At 36.2% G+C, this 19,089-nt stretch overlaps 1 protein-coding gene across 1 annotated transcript in view; it reads right to left on the bottom strand.

Annotated features, from left to right (window-relative positions):
- LOC150098582 (signal transducing adapter molecule 2-like) overlaps nt 1-19,089 on the bottom strand; it is a 233,058-nt gene that overhangs the window by 70,865 nt on the left and 143,104 nt on the right. The window contains exon 9 of the mRNA XM_090404857.1: nt 10,742-10,830. Within this exon, the coding sequence (XP_090260983.1) occupies nt 10,742-10,830 (89 nt within the window). The remainder of the gene's footprint in view (nt 1-10,741; nt 10,831-19,089) is intronic.

Raw genomic sequence — 19,089 nt, 5'->3', positions numbered from 1 at the left:
AGGGAATAATGTACATCCTTGACTGACACGAGATTTAACATTAAACCATCTTCCTGTACTTCCTTCAATTCTAAATGCTGACTTACAACTGAAATAGACTTTAAGTATTGCTTGATATAATGCCCCATTGACACCATATAACTGTAGCATAGTGAATAGCTTCTCTCTTCGCACCTTGTCATATGCCTTTTTCAGATCTACAAAACTTAAATACAGATCTTTGTTATATTCCCATGATTTCTCCACTATTTGTCGTAAAGTGAAGATCTGATCCTGACAGCCTCTATTTGGCCTGAATCCAGCTTGTTCTTCCACAATTCTTCTCAACCGTTGCTCAAGTATACTTGCATAAATCTTACCAGGAACACTCATTAGAGAAATACCTCTATAATTTTCACTTCAGTTTTATTTCCCTTTTTATATATGGGTACTATGAGAACTTTGCTTCAATCATCGGGAATTCATCACTCTGTCCAGACCTTCTGAACTATGCAGTGCAGCCACTGTAAGACTTTTATACTGCCATACTTCAGCATTTCTGAAGTATGGCAGTATAAATTTCGAATATCATCTACTCCTGCTGCCTTTCCACATTTCAAGCCTTTGATGGCTTTTTCTACTTCAAGTATGGATATGTATTCCTGACTGTATGCCTGCTGAATGTTTTTTTACCACTGTGCTATCACTGCTTGTTCCATTTAGCAATTTTTCGAAGTAATTACTCCATACTTCAAGGATATCTTTTTCTCCCATTTTCATGTCACCTTTATCATCTCTAACTCCTTTTACAGCACTCTTTCCCCCTTTTCTAAGTTTCTTCAACAACCTCCAGAATATTGTGCCACCTTCTTGATATTTATTTTCTATGTTCTTGCCAAAGTCCTTCCATGACTTTTGTTTAGCTACTTTTACACAGTTTTTAGTTTTCTTACATTTGTCTCTGTATTCTGTAAGAGCACAAGCTGATTTATTTGCCAGGAACTTTTGATATGCTTCCTTCTTTGCTTTCACTGCCTCTTTAACTTCCTGTGTCTGCTGTGGAGTTCTAATTTTTCTATCCTTACAGACAACATCACCATATGTCTCTCTGGCTGAATCAATCAGCGTTTTCTTCAGGGCTTGCCACTGAACCTCCAAGGTTTGGTTCCTGTTCTCAAACTCTTTCATTTTTTCTTCAATAATCTTTGTGTATTTTAGTCTACAGTTCACATCTGAGAGTTGCTCAACTTTTATTCGCTTTGAAACTTTCTTAAATGTTCTTCTTTTCAACAGAAATTTCATTTTATCCTGCTCAAGATTAAATGGTGATCACTTCCAATTTCAAATCCTCTGTACTCTCTGCTGTCCTGTACCAGGGAGAAAACATCACTATCAACAATAACATAGTCAATGAGACTTTTCTTATTCCTTGTCTCTTCTCTTCATGTGAATTTGCGCACATTTTTATGTTGGAACATTGTGTTAGTAATAACCAGCCAATGTCCTGAGCAGGAATTCAACAAATATTTGCCATTATTATTAGCTTTGCTCTTTCCTCCAAATTTTCCCAAAATATTTTTGTATGTTTAACAATCATTTCCTACTCTGCTATTTAGATCCCCAACAAGGACCAACTTTTCCTTTTTCATTGTGTCAGTTGCTTTCTCTAAAGCCTCAAAAAATTCCACCACTTCTACCTTAGTAGAACCTTCTGGGACGATAGGCACTAAGAAGTCTCATTGTCCAGTTCCTCATTCTCATAATATAATTGCCCACATCACTCTACTTGAGACTGCCTGCCATTGAAGAAGATTAGCCTCGTATTTAGTGTTGAATACTATGGCTACTCCTTTATTTCCTTGATTATCATTGCCTGAATACAACAGTTTGTATTTATTGCTCAGAAAGATCTCATCAGTTTTTGGCTTTTTTTGTTTCAATCACTCCTATTATGTTGATCTGGTACTTATCCAATTCCTCAGCTAGATCCATTTCTTTGCCATTCAGGCTTCTTATATTGATAGTACCAATCCTGAACTCCTCTGGTGAAGTTGAGTTGGGGTGGGTTTTAGGATTTGTTCCAATAGCTAACTTTTCACTGTTTGCTCTTCCTTGGCGAAAACAATGGGGACCTTGTTTAACCAGGCGACGCCCCAGCTGGCATGAAATTCTGTCATGTTATACCATCATTTTTTATTTTGGTTTAAACCAAGAATACAAATCTGTATATTAAATCCCAAATTACCAGCCCATCCTTGTCTGTTCAGTACCCAGGGTGCACCATAAGAAGGCGAGGATTGGACATTAGGTCAGAAGCCCTGATTGGTTCTCTGCATTCCTTTAAATGCTATGTGGAGATCTCCTCTCTGTTATATAGCTTTGACCCTTAAGCACCCAATAGAGAATCATTATATTAATAAAAGCTTCAGTAGGGGTATACATAATTTTAATCATAAACATGCAATCTCCTCTGTGAAAGTACATCCAGTACACTCAACCTATGTAACTGGCTGGAGGAGAAGTTATTAATCTCTCCAGTCACTTGTAAAATGCAGATAAAAACTTTCAGGAGGTAATCACAAATTTACTGTGGATCCTATATGTTTCTCATACTTCAACTTTCTTCACAAAACAAAAGAAATGTGTTATCTTTCCAGCAACACGTATACTAATACTTCAAGGTCAAGAAATTTATTTATTATTCACAGCTGAGTTAAACAGTTCGAATTTTGAAATAAAAGCACGTTATTCCTTGAAAAACAACCCAAATTTAGTTCTCTGAAGATGAAAACAGCAACCTTATTACATGCTCTAAAGCAGTGCTTCCCAAACTTTTGGATGTAAAGGTCCCGTTGGAAAAATTAAAATACTTCACGGCCCACATCGAGAAAAAAAATCGTATCACACTCATATATTATTATAATATTTGTTATAATTATATTCAATACAAATCATACACAGCGAATATTGCAAAAATCAAATGCAAATATGACATTTTTAGCATCTTACATACACATTTGACATGGCACACTTAGTCTTAAAACATTTTAAATTTGTTTTCATTATTTTTTTTGTTTTCATTATTAAATTTGTTTTTGCTCCAGGAAATTGATGAGGCACAAGATTTAGGAGTGTTGGTGGATAAGGAATTGAAATTTAGGGGACACATTGCAAAAGTGACCAAAACAGCTCATCAAATCACTTGGTTGCTGAAGAATACGTTGACAAGCAGGTTATTGTTCCTCTCTATCGAGCCTTGATAAGACCCCATCTAGACTACTGTGCTCAGATTTGGTCACCTAGGTTTCTTCTTGATGGGGAGGAGGTGGAGAGGATCCAGAGGCGAGTGACCAAGATGATAGCAGGTCTGTGGAATGAACCGTATGAGAACAGGTTGAGGATTTGTGGGTTGCAAAAATTGGTTGATAGGCGGAGGAGGGGAGATATGATCGAGACATTCAAATTACTGAAAGGTTTCTATAAAATTAATTCAGAAGATATTTTTGAGAACAGGGCTGGTTGTGGGAGGACTAGGGGACATCCATGGAAACTGGGCAAAAGTGTGGTTAGTAAAGGTGTTAGAGCTGGGTTCTTTACTTTTAGAGTAGTGAATGAGTGGAATGCGCTCCCTGAGTCTGTAGTGGATGCTGTGACAGTGAATGAGTTTAAGGCGAGGTATGATAGATACTGCATGAATGTCAGATAGTTGTGATGAATATGATTTGGGGCCTCCCTCGATGAGTCTAATGACTCCCTGGAGTTGCCCGTAATAATAGTAATAATAGTAATATTTCACGGCCTGCAAGGGGGCCACGGCCACAGTTTGGGAAGCGTTGCTCTAAAGCATAACAGGAAACTGAATTTTCTCTTACAAGTTCCCAGTAACAGAGATTTTAGTAATAGTTAGTCTTAAAAACTTAATCAATTATTAAATAAAACTATAGTATCAGCCCATTTTAAGAGATTTAGGACACATAATTACTCTGAGATCATTGGTCTACTGAAATTACAAACCGGACTGTCCATTAATGGATTCCATTAACAGCCTGCTTACAGAATTGCAAAATTCCTTTCCAACATTCTTTATCCTTTCATAGGTCACTCAATATGATAGACTCTGCTTGATGTCATTAATGTATAGATTGAACAATAGCCCAAGGACTGAACCCTGAAGTACACCACTGGTTACTTAAATCTGGCAGACTCACACCTACTGTACAACACTTTTTGATATCTGTCTGTCAACCATCCCCTGATCCAAGTTAATAATTATATTCCAATCTAATATTCTCCAGTTTACACAACAGCCTATTGTGAGGTATCCTATCAAATGCCTTAGAAAAATCCAACATTTTCATAGTGTATCCATTCCCTTTATCACTCGGCTATAACATTGTTATAAAATATGAGCAAATTGCTAAAACATGACCTTTCTTTAGTAAACAAATATAATCCTTTAGTAATCAAATATAATCATCATCATGCCTATTAAGGATTTAGGCCTAGAGTGGCCTGTTCCGACCTTAGAAGTCATCGCTAAATCTTTTAAGCGGACATCCTGGTTTTCTTTTTCCTAATGACTTGTACTTTAAGACTTGTTTTGGTAATCTTTCTGAAATCAAATATCATAAGCTATGGAAAAACCTATAATTCGTTCCTCAAATTTCTTTTTGGGCCCTTAATTTTTTTTTTTTTTTTTTTATAAAAGAATTAGGGTATGTCTTAGGACCTAGTTAAAGGAAAACCATGAAGCTGAAAGACAATAAAACATATTTAGAATATAAATTAATTATAATATTTCTTAACAAAGAATTGAGCTAACATAGTTTGGCAGGCATTATGTTTCTTTTTTTCATACAACTGACAGTAATTTGCGGCCACCTCCTTATCTGCACTTGCAGCTTCGCCTGCGATTTGAATATTATGTATGCTATTTTGCTTTTTGAAATGTTCAAAGCACCCAGCACTAGCATGGAATTCTTCTTTTCCATTATTGATAGCCTTTTCTTTAAAGGTTGCAAAGAGACTTAATTCTTTTGATTTAATAAGGTCAATGCTTAGCAGATCAGTTTTTGGTTAAAATCTTTGATCCATGCAGCAAGAAGCCTCCTAATTCAGTCATTATAATACTTTGATTTCGAGTGGTCTGCATGGATGATGAACTTGAAGTAGCCTTCCCTTTCTCTTTGTATTCAGCAGCTTTGCTTAAAATTGATCTTATAGTTGATTCACCCATTTTGTATTCTTGTCCTATCTTTGCTCTGGACTTGTGTTCATTTTTCTTTATTATTTCAAGTTTTTCTTCTAATGAGATTACTTTTCGAATCTCTTTCACACTTTCACTTTTTTGCTCGCTAATTCTTTTGGCTCATGATTAAAGGTTGGAAAAATACTTTAAAATAAAAAAGTAAGGAAAACAATTGCAAAGAAGGCACAAGATATGATCAGGAAAGTGCTAATTAGCATTTATAGCAGACGACATAAATTTTGGCAGTAATTTTGGAACATAGTGTACATGGAAATAGTGTAGCACTGTATGCCAATAAAAAAAATAACTTTGTAAAATGTTTTAAATCATTAACTAAATTATTTCATTCTGGTGAGTGATTTTTTTTTAAAAATAGTTAGCCATAAAAAATGTATAGACCAAAAATTTTTAAAATCTGTAACATTTATTTTTAAGATGTATATAGATGCACTAATCGAATTTTAGAGATGCACTAATTGCATTTGGGTATAGAAAAAAAATTTATGCACTAATTGAAAACACATTAATCAAGGGATTCCTGTATTAGATATTTCTCTTATTTTAACATCTCTCTTTTTCTCTTCAAAATGTGTTTAAGCTTGGTGCTGATTAAAATTCCGGTGGTTAATATAATAAAAACTGCATAAAATCTGAATTAAAACAACAGTTTAATGCTTCCAATATTTCATCTCCATCACAGACAGCAGTAGGATCTAAATTGTAACAAACACACGGTATAGGTATAATGGAACTTATTAGATTAAAAAGTCTACAGAGTATGTAAGAAAATGATTTAATGGGGAAAAAAAAAAGTGTGAGATTGCAGAAAAGGTAGCTGAATAAAAACAATGATCTTTATAAGATAAAATAATGGATTTATTATTATATTTATTTTTATGGGCAACTCCAAGGAGTCAGACTCATAGAGGGAGGCCCTAAATATCATGTCAACATTTGAGTAGTATCTATCATAATTTGCTTTGAACTCATTCATGGTCATGGCACCCACAACAGACTCTGGCAACCTATTCCACTCATTCGCTACTCTCTAAGCAAAAAAAACTAGTCCTAACACCCTTGCTGCCACATTCTTGCTCAGTTTCCATGGAAGGTCCATAGTTCTCCCACCAACACATCCATTCTGAAAAATTTCCTCTGAATTAATCTTGTAAAACCCCTCAGTAATTTGTATGTCTCAATCATATCAACCCTTTTCCACCTATCAACCAATTTCAGTAACTGACAAATCTTCAACCTGTTCTCGTAAGGTTCATTCCATAGACCTGCTACCATCTTGGTCACTTGCCCTTGGATCCAATTCACCTCCTCCTCATTACCAAGAAACCTTGGTGCATATCTGCGCACAGTAGTCAAGATCAGGTCTTATCAAGGCTCGATAAAGAGGAACAATAACCTGCTTGTCTCCGCCCGTCAAAGTATTCTTCAGTAACCAAGCGATCTGATAAACTGATTTAGCCACTTTTGCTATGTGCCCCCTAAAACTTAACTCTCCTATCCACTAACACTCCCAAGTCCCTGGCTTTGTCAATTTCCTGGAGTACAGTTCACCAATGTGGTATACATCTGGTAATCTTTTCACCCCATAATGCATAATCTTACACTTTGCCATATTAAATCAAAATCCATTCTCCTTTGCCCAGTCTGCCAATCTATCCAAATCATCATGCAAAATTTTGACATCTGTATTAACTGTTGCTCTACCCAACTTTGAATCATAGGCAAATAACTGAACAGTTCCTCTCAGATCCTTTTCTATATCATTAATGAACAAATTAAACAGTGGCAGTCAAAAGGAATATAACCCTGCAGCATGCCACTAGTCACAGGCCTTCTTCTGGACTTTATTCCTGAATAAACTACTCCCTGATATTTCTCCATCAACCACCCTCCTATCCATCCCCATGTGCTGCAGTTTACTGATTAAAATTCAATGTTGTATCCTGTCAAAGGCCTTTGCCAGCAGTATCACTGTAAACTCATTAAACTCAGCTGTCACTGTATTATAAAATATGAGCAAGTTATTGAGGCATGACCTACCCTTCACCATGCTGCCCCCCCATACAGTATCCCACTTCCATCTATCCATTCCTGTATGTTCTTGACCAACTTTTCCAGTACTTTGACAACTCCTGATCGGTTGTTAATTTGATACATCAACCTTTATACAATGGAACTATTTTCCCCTTTTTCCAGAGCTGAAACTTAGATTAAACAATGATTAAGGGCAATGACAATCCCCTCGCTGCTTCACATAAAACTCGAGCTGGTATAACATGAAATCCTACAGCTGTATTCACATTAAGGTTCTGTAATATGCTACGCACCTCCATTTCATTTACCTCAGTTTCGTATAAACCTTTGGATATCTCATTCGTGGAATATCACCACCTGGATGATATACTCTTGCAAATGTTCACTTAGTAATTCTACCATTTTGACTGATTCAGTTACCTCCCTACCATCAGTATTCCATAAAATCATTCTGCAATATACATTCTTTCTTTTACTTGCAGTATATTGAAAGAACTGTATGGGGGGATTCTTTTTAGCCTGCATTGCTAACTTCCTTTCATAATCTGCTTTTGCCTTTCTTACCACACATTAGTTACCCTTCTGGACTGTGCCTTGTACTGTTCATGTACTTGCAGGTCCCATTTCTCCTTAAATTCCCTCCACAATTGTTTCTTTTTTTGCAGTTCGAGCTTAATGATGATATTCATCCATTTTACTCTCCTGACTCTAGGTATGCAATCTGCCATTACCTCCCTCAAACTCTCCTTTACCACTTCCCAAGCACTATCGACATCCAGCCCTTGCAGTTTTACATGCTATGGCACCGATCCAAGCAATCTAAGCTTGCCATACTTACCAGGCCTGTAATTCCACACATACCCCATCTTCACTGAAAATTCCACATGTTTGAACACCTCCCAGGTCAAGACAATATGATCACTCTCAACAATTAGTGGCAACATGGTCATATTCGTTATAGACAAATTCTCAGATTTACAGATGCAATTACCTAGATCGAGCACTCACAAATCGCTAGTATAGTCCATTACATGCTGCCTCAGGTAATTATCCCTTAATAAGTACATAAAATCCATTTCCTTCCTCCCACGTCTCCTCCTCCTTCCAATCTATGTTCCCATAGTTGTAATCCCTCATAATAATTACCTGTCCTCCACTCGTTGAGTCTATTTGATGATGCATACATAATCTTTTCCATCCCCTAGTCTATAGTAGCATCCAACTGTAGATTTTGTTCTGCTGGCCTCAATCTCCCACCAGATAGTCTCAAATGTGCTATTTTCACTGGCCTGCAGTTGAACTTCTACTCTCTTTGGTTGCAGTTCACTGGCTATCAACAATAACAATCCACTGACCCTCCATTCCTCTCCATCCTCCCTGAACACACTATACACTTCACATTCTATCCCACTAATTATATCATCTTCTGTTAGCCATGTCTCACTAATTCCAATAATCTTTGGACAAGATGAGCCAACTAATGCCATAAATTCCTCCTGCTTGTACCGAATGCTCCTAGTATCATCATCATAATAAGCTAACGTATTTTATTCCCTTACAGGGAGCAGACAAGGCCTTTAAACCCTATCTCGATTTTGGAGACTGAGTGGGCAGTTCAATATCCACCAGTAGCCAATCAGATAGCTGGTCCATGTTTATCACTAGTTATAGGTGGCCACCAATAAAGAGACCGGCAAACAAGTGCTACCATCTCTTGGTATCTAACCCTAACAGTATATGTTACTGTCTGAAATAATGCGGGTTCTACAGTAGATTTTCTCGAGTTTACGGGACGAAAAACCTGAGTTTCCAGGAGAAAAAACTCCTGCTTGCCTTAGCCAGAGATTGACTAACTCAAGAACTGGTTGAAGAAAGGCTCAGGAAAAGTTCCTCCAGTCGGTGACTAGACTTGAACTATAAGTCTATCTTCAGGTAGCCTAGCACAGAGAATGCAAGCACCACTTCCACTAAGCTACACAGGCCTCTGCTCCTGGCATTAGTGTACATAAAGTGCAAAAGCCCTTAGGTCCACCACGATCCTGATGCTTTATACTAACTATCCCATTCTGGTTTGTTACCAATGGTACTAACTTAGGCATATTATATACATTCTTACACTCAACTGCCTAACTGATGTCTGCATATCTATTCAAACAGCTTACCCACACCTCCCTAAAAACTCTAGTTTCCCTGATTCTGAACGTCCACTTTCACTCCATTCAACAGGGGCAAATTCTCCATGCGTGCTATGCTTGCTGCACAAGCTCATTACCTGAGAAAGAAGTAATATTTATTAATAAATGCATGCATTTATAAACATTCCATTTAAGCTTTTATTTTTGTAGACAGAAGACGTCTTGAGTTTGTGCGGCAATAATTGAGCTTTGTTGTGTATCGAAGGCTGATGCTTGCTCATCTAGTCAAAGCTACAATGGCTTGCTCAGTTGTGGGAGCCTCCAGGTCCTCGCTGCAGCGCTGTGATTTCATGCATGTGCATAATCATTTCTGCTCCCTTCATGTCGTCTCACTCTGTTGCTTAAACACAGGCCATATGCAGTCAAAGTAGCTCTAGCCAGTGAGCTTCAGCCAGCCTTTACAAGTGTGCATGTTGCTTGGGAAAATTAAGTCACAACCAACTTTTTATGATGATGTTATTGATCAGTTCATAAAGAAGAACTGTAGGGTAGAATTTGTATTCAAGTAGCTAAATTGAAAAAGATAGAATATCATTTGTAAAATAAATGTTATATTTGTATGATTAAATGTACATAAATTTCTAAATATATAGTTTTAAATGGTCAGTAATTCATTATTCCTCCAATTAGACTTCAATCACACCTCTCACTCCCTGAATGATAACAAGAGCAAGCATGAATTTCAAAGACCGGCATTCGACCCTGCCATTCAACAACACTTTTTCCGGTCTCTGAACACTATATCCATTCCTTCTTGTATAAGTTCTTTCACCTGTCAAACTCACTTCACACAACCTGCTGCATAACCTATGCATCGAGTCATTTGCTATTTTATCTAAAAAGCTAAGAAAAGGTTGAAAAAGAAAAGCAAAATAAAGCAAAAAGTAGGCTATAATTGTGAAAGAGGCCAAATTTCTACAAGGACTATAATTACTAGAAGTAAGGAAAATATATTTTCCATCTGATCCAAAGAAAAATACTGCTTTGAAATTAAAAGTTCGGAAAGCAACACACCATGCTCCATTCTTTAACTTTCAAATTACTTTATGTACACAGCACATGGCAGGAACAGATAATGGAGGATATTCACAAAACATTAAAAGATAAATATGGCAGTATTCCTGTAAAAGGTACTGACATTACCCATATAAATAGTTGTACTATTTAAAAACACTAAAATATACTCAATGTTTAGTAATGTGATATTTCTCTCTGCCACTATTAAACAAACTCATATGTTAGTAAATCAAATTGCAAAGAAAATTACCTCATCAATTTCCACATCATCTTCGATTTCAACTGTCTTTACTTTAACTTCTTCACTGAATTGTACTGATTTCTTTTCAGTAGGTTTTACTAAAAAAGAAACAGATAAACAAAAGATAAAAAACTACATTTGAAATACATAATATGGACAGTGCTGTACTTCCTTTTCTCAGGGTAGGCAAAACCAGAAAAACTGAAGTGCTCTGGGGCCACCATTTATTGTTTGGAGCCCTTAAATTGCCCCAAATTATTTTTTGGGGGGGCTCAAACTAGAACCTCGTGTACCTGCGCAAAAGTAAGTCCCTGAATATAGATCATTAGATTTCTGGCAAGGGCTTCTGTTGCTGAACTGGAAGAATGACATATGACCTTTTGCTTGTAGACATTCAAATCTGAATCCCATTTAGGATATGAAGAAAATTTATAAGTGTCTGGCAAGGTAATTGAGCCAATTTTATATTATGGCAGTAGAAGCAACTGTCCTTTTCCACAGAAAACAACACAAAATAATATACTTTATTCCATCTGAATAAAATGTAATAAATTTGGGATCTCTATTAAAATGTGTGAAATTTATCTCAATTTTGGTATTTTTAGTGCCATAATCTCATTTCAGATGTTGTTAAGAATCTGCTGGGTTATTTGCTGTTGTTTTCAAAAAGATGCGATCTGCCCACTACAATTTGTGATAAAAAAAATTTAAAAATGTCTCTAGACTTGGTTGATACATATGTAAGACATTCAATTAAATGGCTATCATTTATAAATGATGTTTTGCATTAAGCTAAAAAGATTTGTTTTTGTAATGTCTTACATTAATTTAAATAGTTTCTTGGATAACTAAGAAACTATCAATACGTAAACACATGGATAAAATCAGTATAGTGGCTTTAAAATGGCGAGCATTGGTCAGATGAACAAGATAACAGGCTTGTAAATATAGCCCATTCAACATGCATCATCATCAAATACACAAGGACAATATTCACAGTAATCCTCTTTAAGATCAATGCCAAAGATGATATTCATTGGAAACTGTAAGAGCTGTAAATGTGAGGTTTATGATAAAAATGAAGTACTCCAATAGTGTCCTGAATACTTTTGCTCTGCATGCACTGACTCAGACTACATATAGACAAAAAAACGAAATAGAAATGCTGAAGTTAAACCAATACACTTTCTCCATAAATGATATACAGACTACACTTAAACAAAATGCTGTATTATCAGCTGTAGTTCTACCAAAACTCTAAATAGTAGTAGTGAAATTTTAGCAGAACTAAGAGTTCTTCAAAAATTTAGAAAACTAATACAAGACAGCTCTGCAATAAGAAATGGAGCAACTTTTTAAAGCTAAAATTAATAACCTGAAATCATTGCTGAGTAGTTTTTTTTATTCAAAAAATGATTCACACTACAGTAGGCCCTCCATATCCAAGGTTTCGGTATCTGCGGTTCGAAAAAAGCACGCAAAGCGGTCAAGCACCGTGGCGATTGAAACATGCATACACGCAGGCTGAAAACTTGTCGAAACACGCTTGTTTTGCTAGGGCATGGACTTAAACGTGCGTGTTTGTTCATGTTTAGTTTTACTCAAATTGTCGAAGAAAGCAGTCAGTTGTCTGTCATTGCAATTAAAAATTGCATTTAAATTCAAGCAAATAAATTATGAAAAATTTAAAAATGGCTTCAAAACTGAAGAGAAGACGTGAAGTGCTCAGTATTAGTGAAAAATCAAAGATTATCAATATGATTGAAGTAGAAAAAAAGTCAACTGCCACCGTTACCAAGATCTATAATAAAAATGAATCTTAGATACATGAAATGTTGAAGAACAAAGAAAAAATTCGTGCCAGTCTTTTCATTGCGCCCAAATCTGCAAAAAAGTTATGGGTACAGTGCATGATAAGGCATTACTCAAGGTAGAGAAAGCTTTGAATTTGTGGGTGGACGACATGACAAGAGAAAGAATTCCTAATGATGGTAACACGTTACGACAAAAAGCACTGACCCTATATGAAGACATGCGGCCGCGAATCTATGCAACCAGCCCATGCAGCAAGCAAGGGCTGGTTGCATGGATTCATGTTTAATCTAAAAAACATAAAAATTACGGGAGAATCTGCATCAGCTGATGAGAAAGCTGCTGCATTGTTCCCAGCAGAATTTAAAAAAATTATTGCAGAGAAAGGTTATTATCCTAAGCAAGTTTTTAATTGTGATGAAACTGGCCTTGTTTAGAAGAAAATGCCCCAACGGACCCACATCCATAAAACTGTGAAGCAAGCACTAGGCTTTAAAGCATTTAAGGACAGATTGACGCTAGTACTTTGTGACAACGCAGCTGGTCATATAATTAAACCTGGCCTTGTTTACCAAGCACAGAATCCATGTGCCCTTAAAAACAAAAACAAAAGTTATCTGCCTGTTTTTTGGCAATCAAATCAGAAAGCGTGGGTCATGGCGGTGTTAATTATGGAATTGGTTCCATCGATGTTTCATTCCGGAGGCGAAAAAAATACTTAGAGAGGGAAGAATTACCATTTAAAGTTTTATTGATAATAGACAACGCTCCAGGGCACCCTGAGTCACTAGTCACCAAAGATGAAAATGTTCAAGTGGTTTTCTTCCGATCTAATATGACCTCATTGCTTCAGCCACTCCATCAAGGTGTCATTAGATGCTTCAAAGTGTTTCATATCGAAATTTCATATGAATCATATCGAAAAATGTTTTCGATATGATTCATGCAATGGTTGAAAATTCCGCTGATGTTGGAGTCATGGAATGCTGGAAATCATTCACAATTGTAGATGCAATTGTATTCATCAAGGGAGCAATGGACGAATTGAAACCAGAAACGGTAATTGCATGCTGGAAGAATTTGTGGAGTGATGCTGTTCGTAATTCCCAAGATGCCCCTGATATTAACTCACAGATAACAATGATAATTAATACAGCACGGATAATAGGTGGAGAGAGATTTGATGATATGACAGTAAAAGAATTGAATGATTAAATAGATGGACATTGTGAGGTGCTCACTAACGAGGAGTTGAAAGATCTTGCCAAATCTTCTACAGAAGAAGACGACGAGGATGAAAGTGAACAAGAACCACCAGCGTGGACAATCGAAAAATTTGCCATGATATTTTGAATGGCTCAAATATTAAACGAACAGATAATGGATTATGATTCAATGATGGAGCACAGCATAAAAATTACTTGCTATGCCATTTACACAATAACAGAAGCTTTGGAACCTGTTTACTGAATTGAAGAGACAAAAACGGCAGCTTCCAATAACAATGTTTTTTAAAAAAGTTGACAAAGCTTCTACTATCGATGATCCTCAGCCATCCACATCATTTCCTCAGTAGGCAAGCAAGCAGCCGACTGCCAAAGATTCGGAAGATGAATAAATATGAAGCTGAACACAACGAGGTGTTCTGGTCTCAGTTGATTCTTCCTAATAAGAATAAAAATGTTACGATTGCATTAACAATTACATTTTCATTAGCATATTTTCTTATTTTGTTCTGCATAACTATTATGTGGATTAAATTTTATTTGTCTAAAGATGAAGTTTTATTGAACGAGGCAATTTTTTTGGTTTGCCACTTCACCCGAGTGCTTTCCACCGCATTTGGACATACATTCCATTGCTCCTCGTAGATTCTAAAGACGTAAAAATTGTTTAATGATAATTTTAAATAAATATTATTATTGAGGAGCAATAGAATGCATGCCCAAATCCGGTAGATAGCATCCCTGGATAGTATGAGTGAAGTGGTAGTCTAGAAATTACCTCATTTAATAAAAAAATAACTCTTTTTATTATTATTTATTTAGCCATATAATTTAATGTATACATTATATATTAACTACATAACATATTCACTAAAGAACCCTACAGTCCTAGCACGTGAGACTAAGTCAATTTACTAATAATTTCCTGCTTCAATTTTGTTATATATGTGCAAAAATCTAGGTCTCACTATCCGTGGTTTCAGGTATCCACGGAAGACGATGGAACCAAATCCCGTGGATACGGGGGCCTACTGTATTTTGTATTAATTTTCAAGATCAAAAGATATAACTGATCAAGAAAAATAAAAGAGATGACAAATGAATATAAGCAACTAAAACAACATATTCACAATCTAAGATGGATGACAGTGCTGTAGATCAAACATAAAAATAAAGGGCTTACCAGAGCTATCAAATGAAAATTAGTACCATAATGAATAAGCTAGTTTCACTACTAGCAAAAGGAGGTTATAGTGCAAAGCAGAAAGAATACTGACCAGTGAGAAAACAAACAATAACTTAATGTCTGTTTTCTTACAAGTAGTTTATTGCATTAAAGAATTGCTTGGCTAATCTTTCATTTTGGCCCATTCTTTTTAAATATACCTCACACATTCCTGAACAATGCCAAGTCCCTTTCTAATATCCTCACTTTTAATATCATTCTACCACTGACGACATCTATTCACTTCCTAATTTTCCTCAGAATTCTCATATCTATGCTCTTTGGTACTGTTTTATTTCTAACCCAATTCTAAGATCCACAAGTTGGTTTGGACACTGTTTTGGATATAGCTAGTTTAGTGTTTTGCTTAAACTTATTTCATATATATTTATTCCTTTGACTGTCTACCATATCAGCTTTGCTTCTTCTGTAGTCTAATTCCATATTTAATTTTCCATCCTTACTAAAACTGGAGCCTAAATAACTGAAGTATTTTTGTTATATAAGTTCTCCATTTAGGATTCAGCTGATATGCTCAAAATTACTGCTTATTTTTTTTTAGTCTTTTTTATTGCTGATTTTCAAAATTTGCTACAACAGTTATTCAATTTGGTTAAGGAGTGCTGCAGACTTCCAGGGATTCATTAAAGAATATGACATCATCTGCATCTTTTGCAGATGATGACTAAAGACCAAGACTAACATCGCTAATTCTAATATTAGGCCTAATGCCACTTTTCTTCATAATGTGATCTACATAGATTAATAACATTCAATACAGGATACACCATTAACTTACGCCTGATTTTACATTACACCATCTTCATGTATTTCTTTCAATTCTAACTGATGACTTTACAACTTAAATATAGACTGTGTTGCTCGCATAATATCCCATTTATACCATATAATGTGTAGTACTTTGAACAGCTATACTCTTCTGACAACCCCTTTTTGGCCAGAACCCAGCTTGTTCTTGAAGTTACACAATTCTTCTTCTTAGCTACTCCTTAGTACAGTGATTCAGTTGGAAAATTCCTTTGTAATTCTCATCTTCTTACTAACGCTGCAGACTGCTAACGATCCACAAAAACATCAACATAGCCCTCTCCAAAAGCACAACAATCATAATAAATTGAGATATTTTCGCAATTCAGTCATAATAAATAGAGATATTTTCACAACAATTCAGTTATAATAAACAATACCAAAATCCAAATGCTAAGTATTAATAACCCAAGAGTTCCACATCCAGTACCAATAAAAGTACATGTGGTAACAATAAACATGATAAAAGGCAAAAGGCTGTGCTAAGTAAAATGTGTTTGAAGGAAGTTCTTTTTATGAAGGAATAAAGTTGCAAACTTGGATGCCTTGTAATGTCTCAAAGACATCACTAGATGATTTCACGTGGGGAAGAATTAATGGAAAGCTTGAAGAATGCTACAGAATTACTGATATTGCCAGAAGGTTTGGAATCTCATGTAGCATTGTATCAAGACAGCATTTCAAAACAATAGAATGTGTTCAGACATTAGCTAAGAGGTCGTCCTCACTCTACCATGGAGCATGAAGACAGCTGGTTGGTTATAACAGCAAAACATAATCGATGATGCATCACAGCAGGTTAGCTCCATTCAAGCACTAGTATGCAACATGGCAAGATGTCTGCAACAAGTAGGCCTATATGCCCAAAGGCCTGTAGTCCGTGTCCTTTCATCTACATCTCAACACCACATTTTCAATGCTGTATCCATAAAAATTGGACAGGACACCAATGGACTAATATACTCTTTACAGGTGAGAGTCATTTCAGTCTTTCTTCAAATTCTAGATGACACTTGATCTGGCATGAAAGTAGTATGGCTTACTATCATAACATTGTTGTTGTTGTGTCCGTTGAAGAGCTTCTAGATATGACCGTGGACCAGTATAACCACTTTGGCAATCTGTTGAACTTTGATGGAATAGAGCTTTTCTATAGGGTTATTGTCAGCATGGTTAGCCTAGTGGCTAAGCGCTTCTCAACCATATGCCTGGGGAAGGAGTGACCTAGGTTCGATTCCCGTTGATGATGTGAGGAGCTTAAGGATCTTCCTCAGCCATAGCCAAGCTGGTCTTGGGCATGGACAGCAGGGTTTTCCCCCCAGTTTATCTGGGGTTTTTCATCCCACAAGCAGGCAAACCGGCCCCGTAAACAACACGGATACAGTCAGGAATACTTAAGACAATCCCTCCAGCCATAGGTCTGAATTGTCAGCTATGCCAGTCCCGAGCCCAGATAAAAATGGGGTGGGGGGGCGAATTGAGGTGGTACCGTACCTCCCCGTCAAAGGGGCTCACAGCCATTGAATCACCATATGAAATGAATGAATGAATGAAGAGGGTTATTGTCAATTTCTGTAGACCAGCGGCAATTGCTGGACAAGAATAGATATGGGCAGGAGGTTCGACTCCTGGACAGTTCTTGCATATCTCATAGCTTTTAGTACCATCCAGATGAATTTTCATGCCTTTAAAATGTTCTGTCCTTAGTCTGGTGATGATTGTGGTTATTTTTCCATTTCCACTGATTTCATGGTTCTTCTTGATAGTTTGTTTTATTAATCTTATTTTTGCGACAGAGTTAGCATTGGTTAGTGATAGTGGGTATAATTTTTGAGGTATCTTGCTTCTTTGGCTAGTCTTCCTGCTTTCTCATTGCCTTCAATATTTACATAAGCTGGTATCCATTGCAGTGTACGGTTCTTATTTTTCAAATTTAAAGTTATTAGTTGTTCATGAATTTCTTGGGCGAGTTTTGTTTTTTCATTTTTCAATGCTACAAGTGCAGATTTTGAGTCACTGTAGATGGTTATTCCTTCTGTAATGTTTATTACGGAATTAGAGAGACAGAACTTGAGAGCTGCTTGTATGACTGTTAATTCACATGTGAAGTTTGAAGCTATTTTGCCAGGTGTGGTTTTGATTTACATTTCCTCGCTTCCAGGTAGAGTTAGAAAAAAACCCTACTCCTTCTTGGTTGAGTGCTACATCAGATGATCCATCAGTATAGGCAATGACATAGTTTGAATTATTTAAGTGATGTATAGTGTCAAGTCCTTTTATTTTCATGCTATGAATCCTTTTTTGAACAAGGTTATAGGAGATTTAAGTTAATCATTATGTTTTTTGGTAATATAATGGGAAAGAAAGGATCTTTGCTTATTTCAATGGACAGGTGCTTGAAGTCTATCTGTTTTCTAATTTCATGATCATATTGTAAAGTAGATTATCTCTTAAGTCTAGATTTTCTTTCTAGCATCGAAAGCGAGATGCAATCTTGTTGTTGGTTCCAGATCCTGTTAGTGAATTTAACTGTGGAGAGTTTTCTTCTATCTTCTAGTATGTGAAGCCCACATTCTTGAGCTTTTAAATTATTTGTGGATGAGACTGCACCTATAATAATTTTTGCTGGCTCTCGATTGTACTCTGTCAAGTTTTTCTTTTGAGCTAGTAGAAACTGGAGCCCAGATTGATGATGCATATTCCATAGTGGGTCGTATGAGCTCAGTCTATGTAGTTTTGAGTATCTTCGGTTTTGTGCTCCACTTTGTTTCACAAACATTTTGATGATATTTAAGCTTTTTAAGAGCTTTATTAGAAATATTTGTAATATGAGTTGTATATATCTCAGTTCAGTATCTAGGGTTAGCCCTAAGAATTTTGGAGACTGTTTTTCCTATTTTGGTATTATATATTTTGATTTCATCATCATCAAATTCCTGCCATGTATCCTCATGGGGTGTACAGGATATGTTAGTAATACACGAAAAATTTACCTTATTACTAACTTCCAATCTACAATTTTCCTCCAAATTAGTCCGTTACTTGTCAAGATTCCAACATTATCAGATTTCATATTTCTATCGTCTAAGGCACTTTGTACAGCATCAATCCACCTATATCTTGGCCTTCCTCTGGGTCGTTTTCCTGCCAACCTGGCAGAGAACACTTGTTTTACTAATCTTTCCTCGCCCATTCTGTTTAAGTAACCATACCACCCGAGATTAGCTCTGCTAACACATTCCTGGATGCTGACAATGTCAAGTTCT

Source organism: Typopeltis vanoorti, chromosome 15, assembly GCF_054136105.1.
Source record: "Typopeltis vanoorti isolate ZY-2024b chromosome 15, IOZ_Tvanoo_1.0, whole genome shotgun sequence".
Classification (NCBI taxonomy): Eukaryota; Metazoa; Arthropoda; class Arachnida; order Uropygi; family Thelyphonidae; genus Typopeltis; species Typopeltis vanoorti.
The sequence above is the reverse complement of the archived record's forward strand: the minus strand, read 5'-3'. Positions and strand labels throughout refer to the sequence as shown.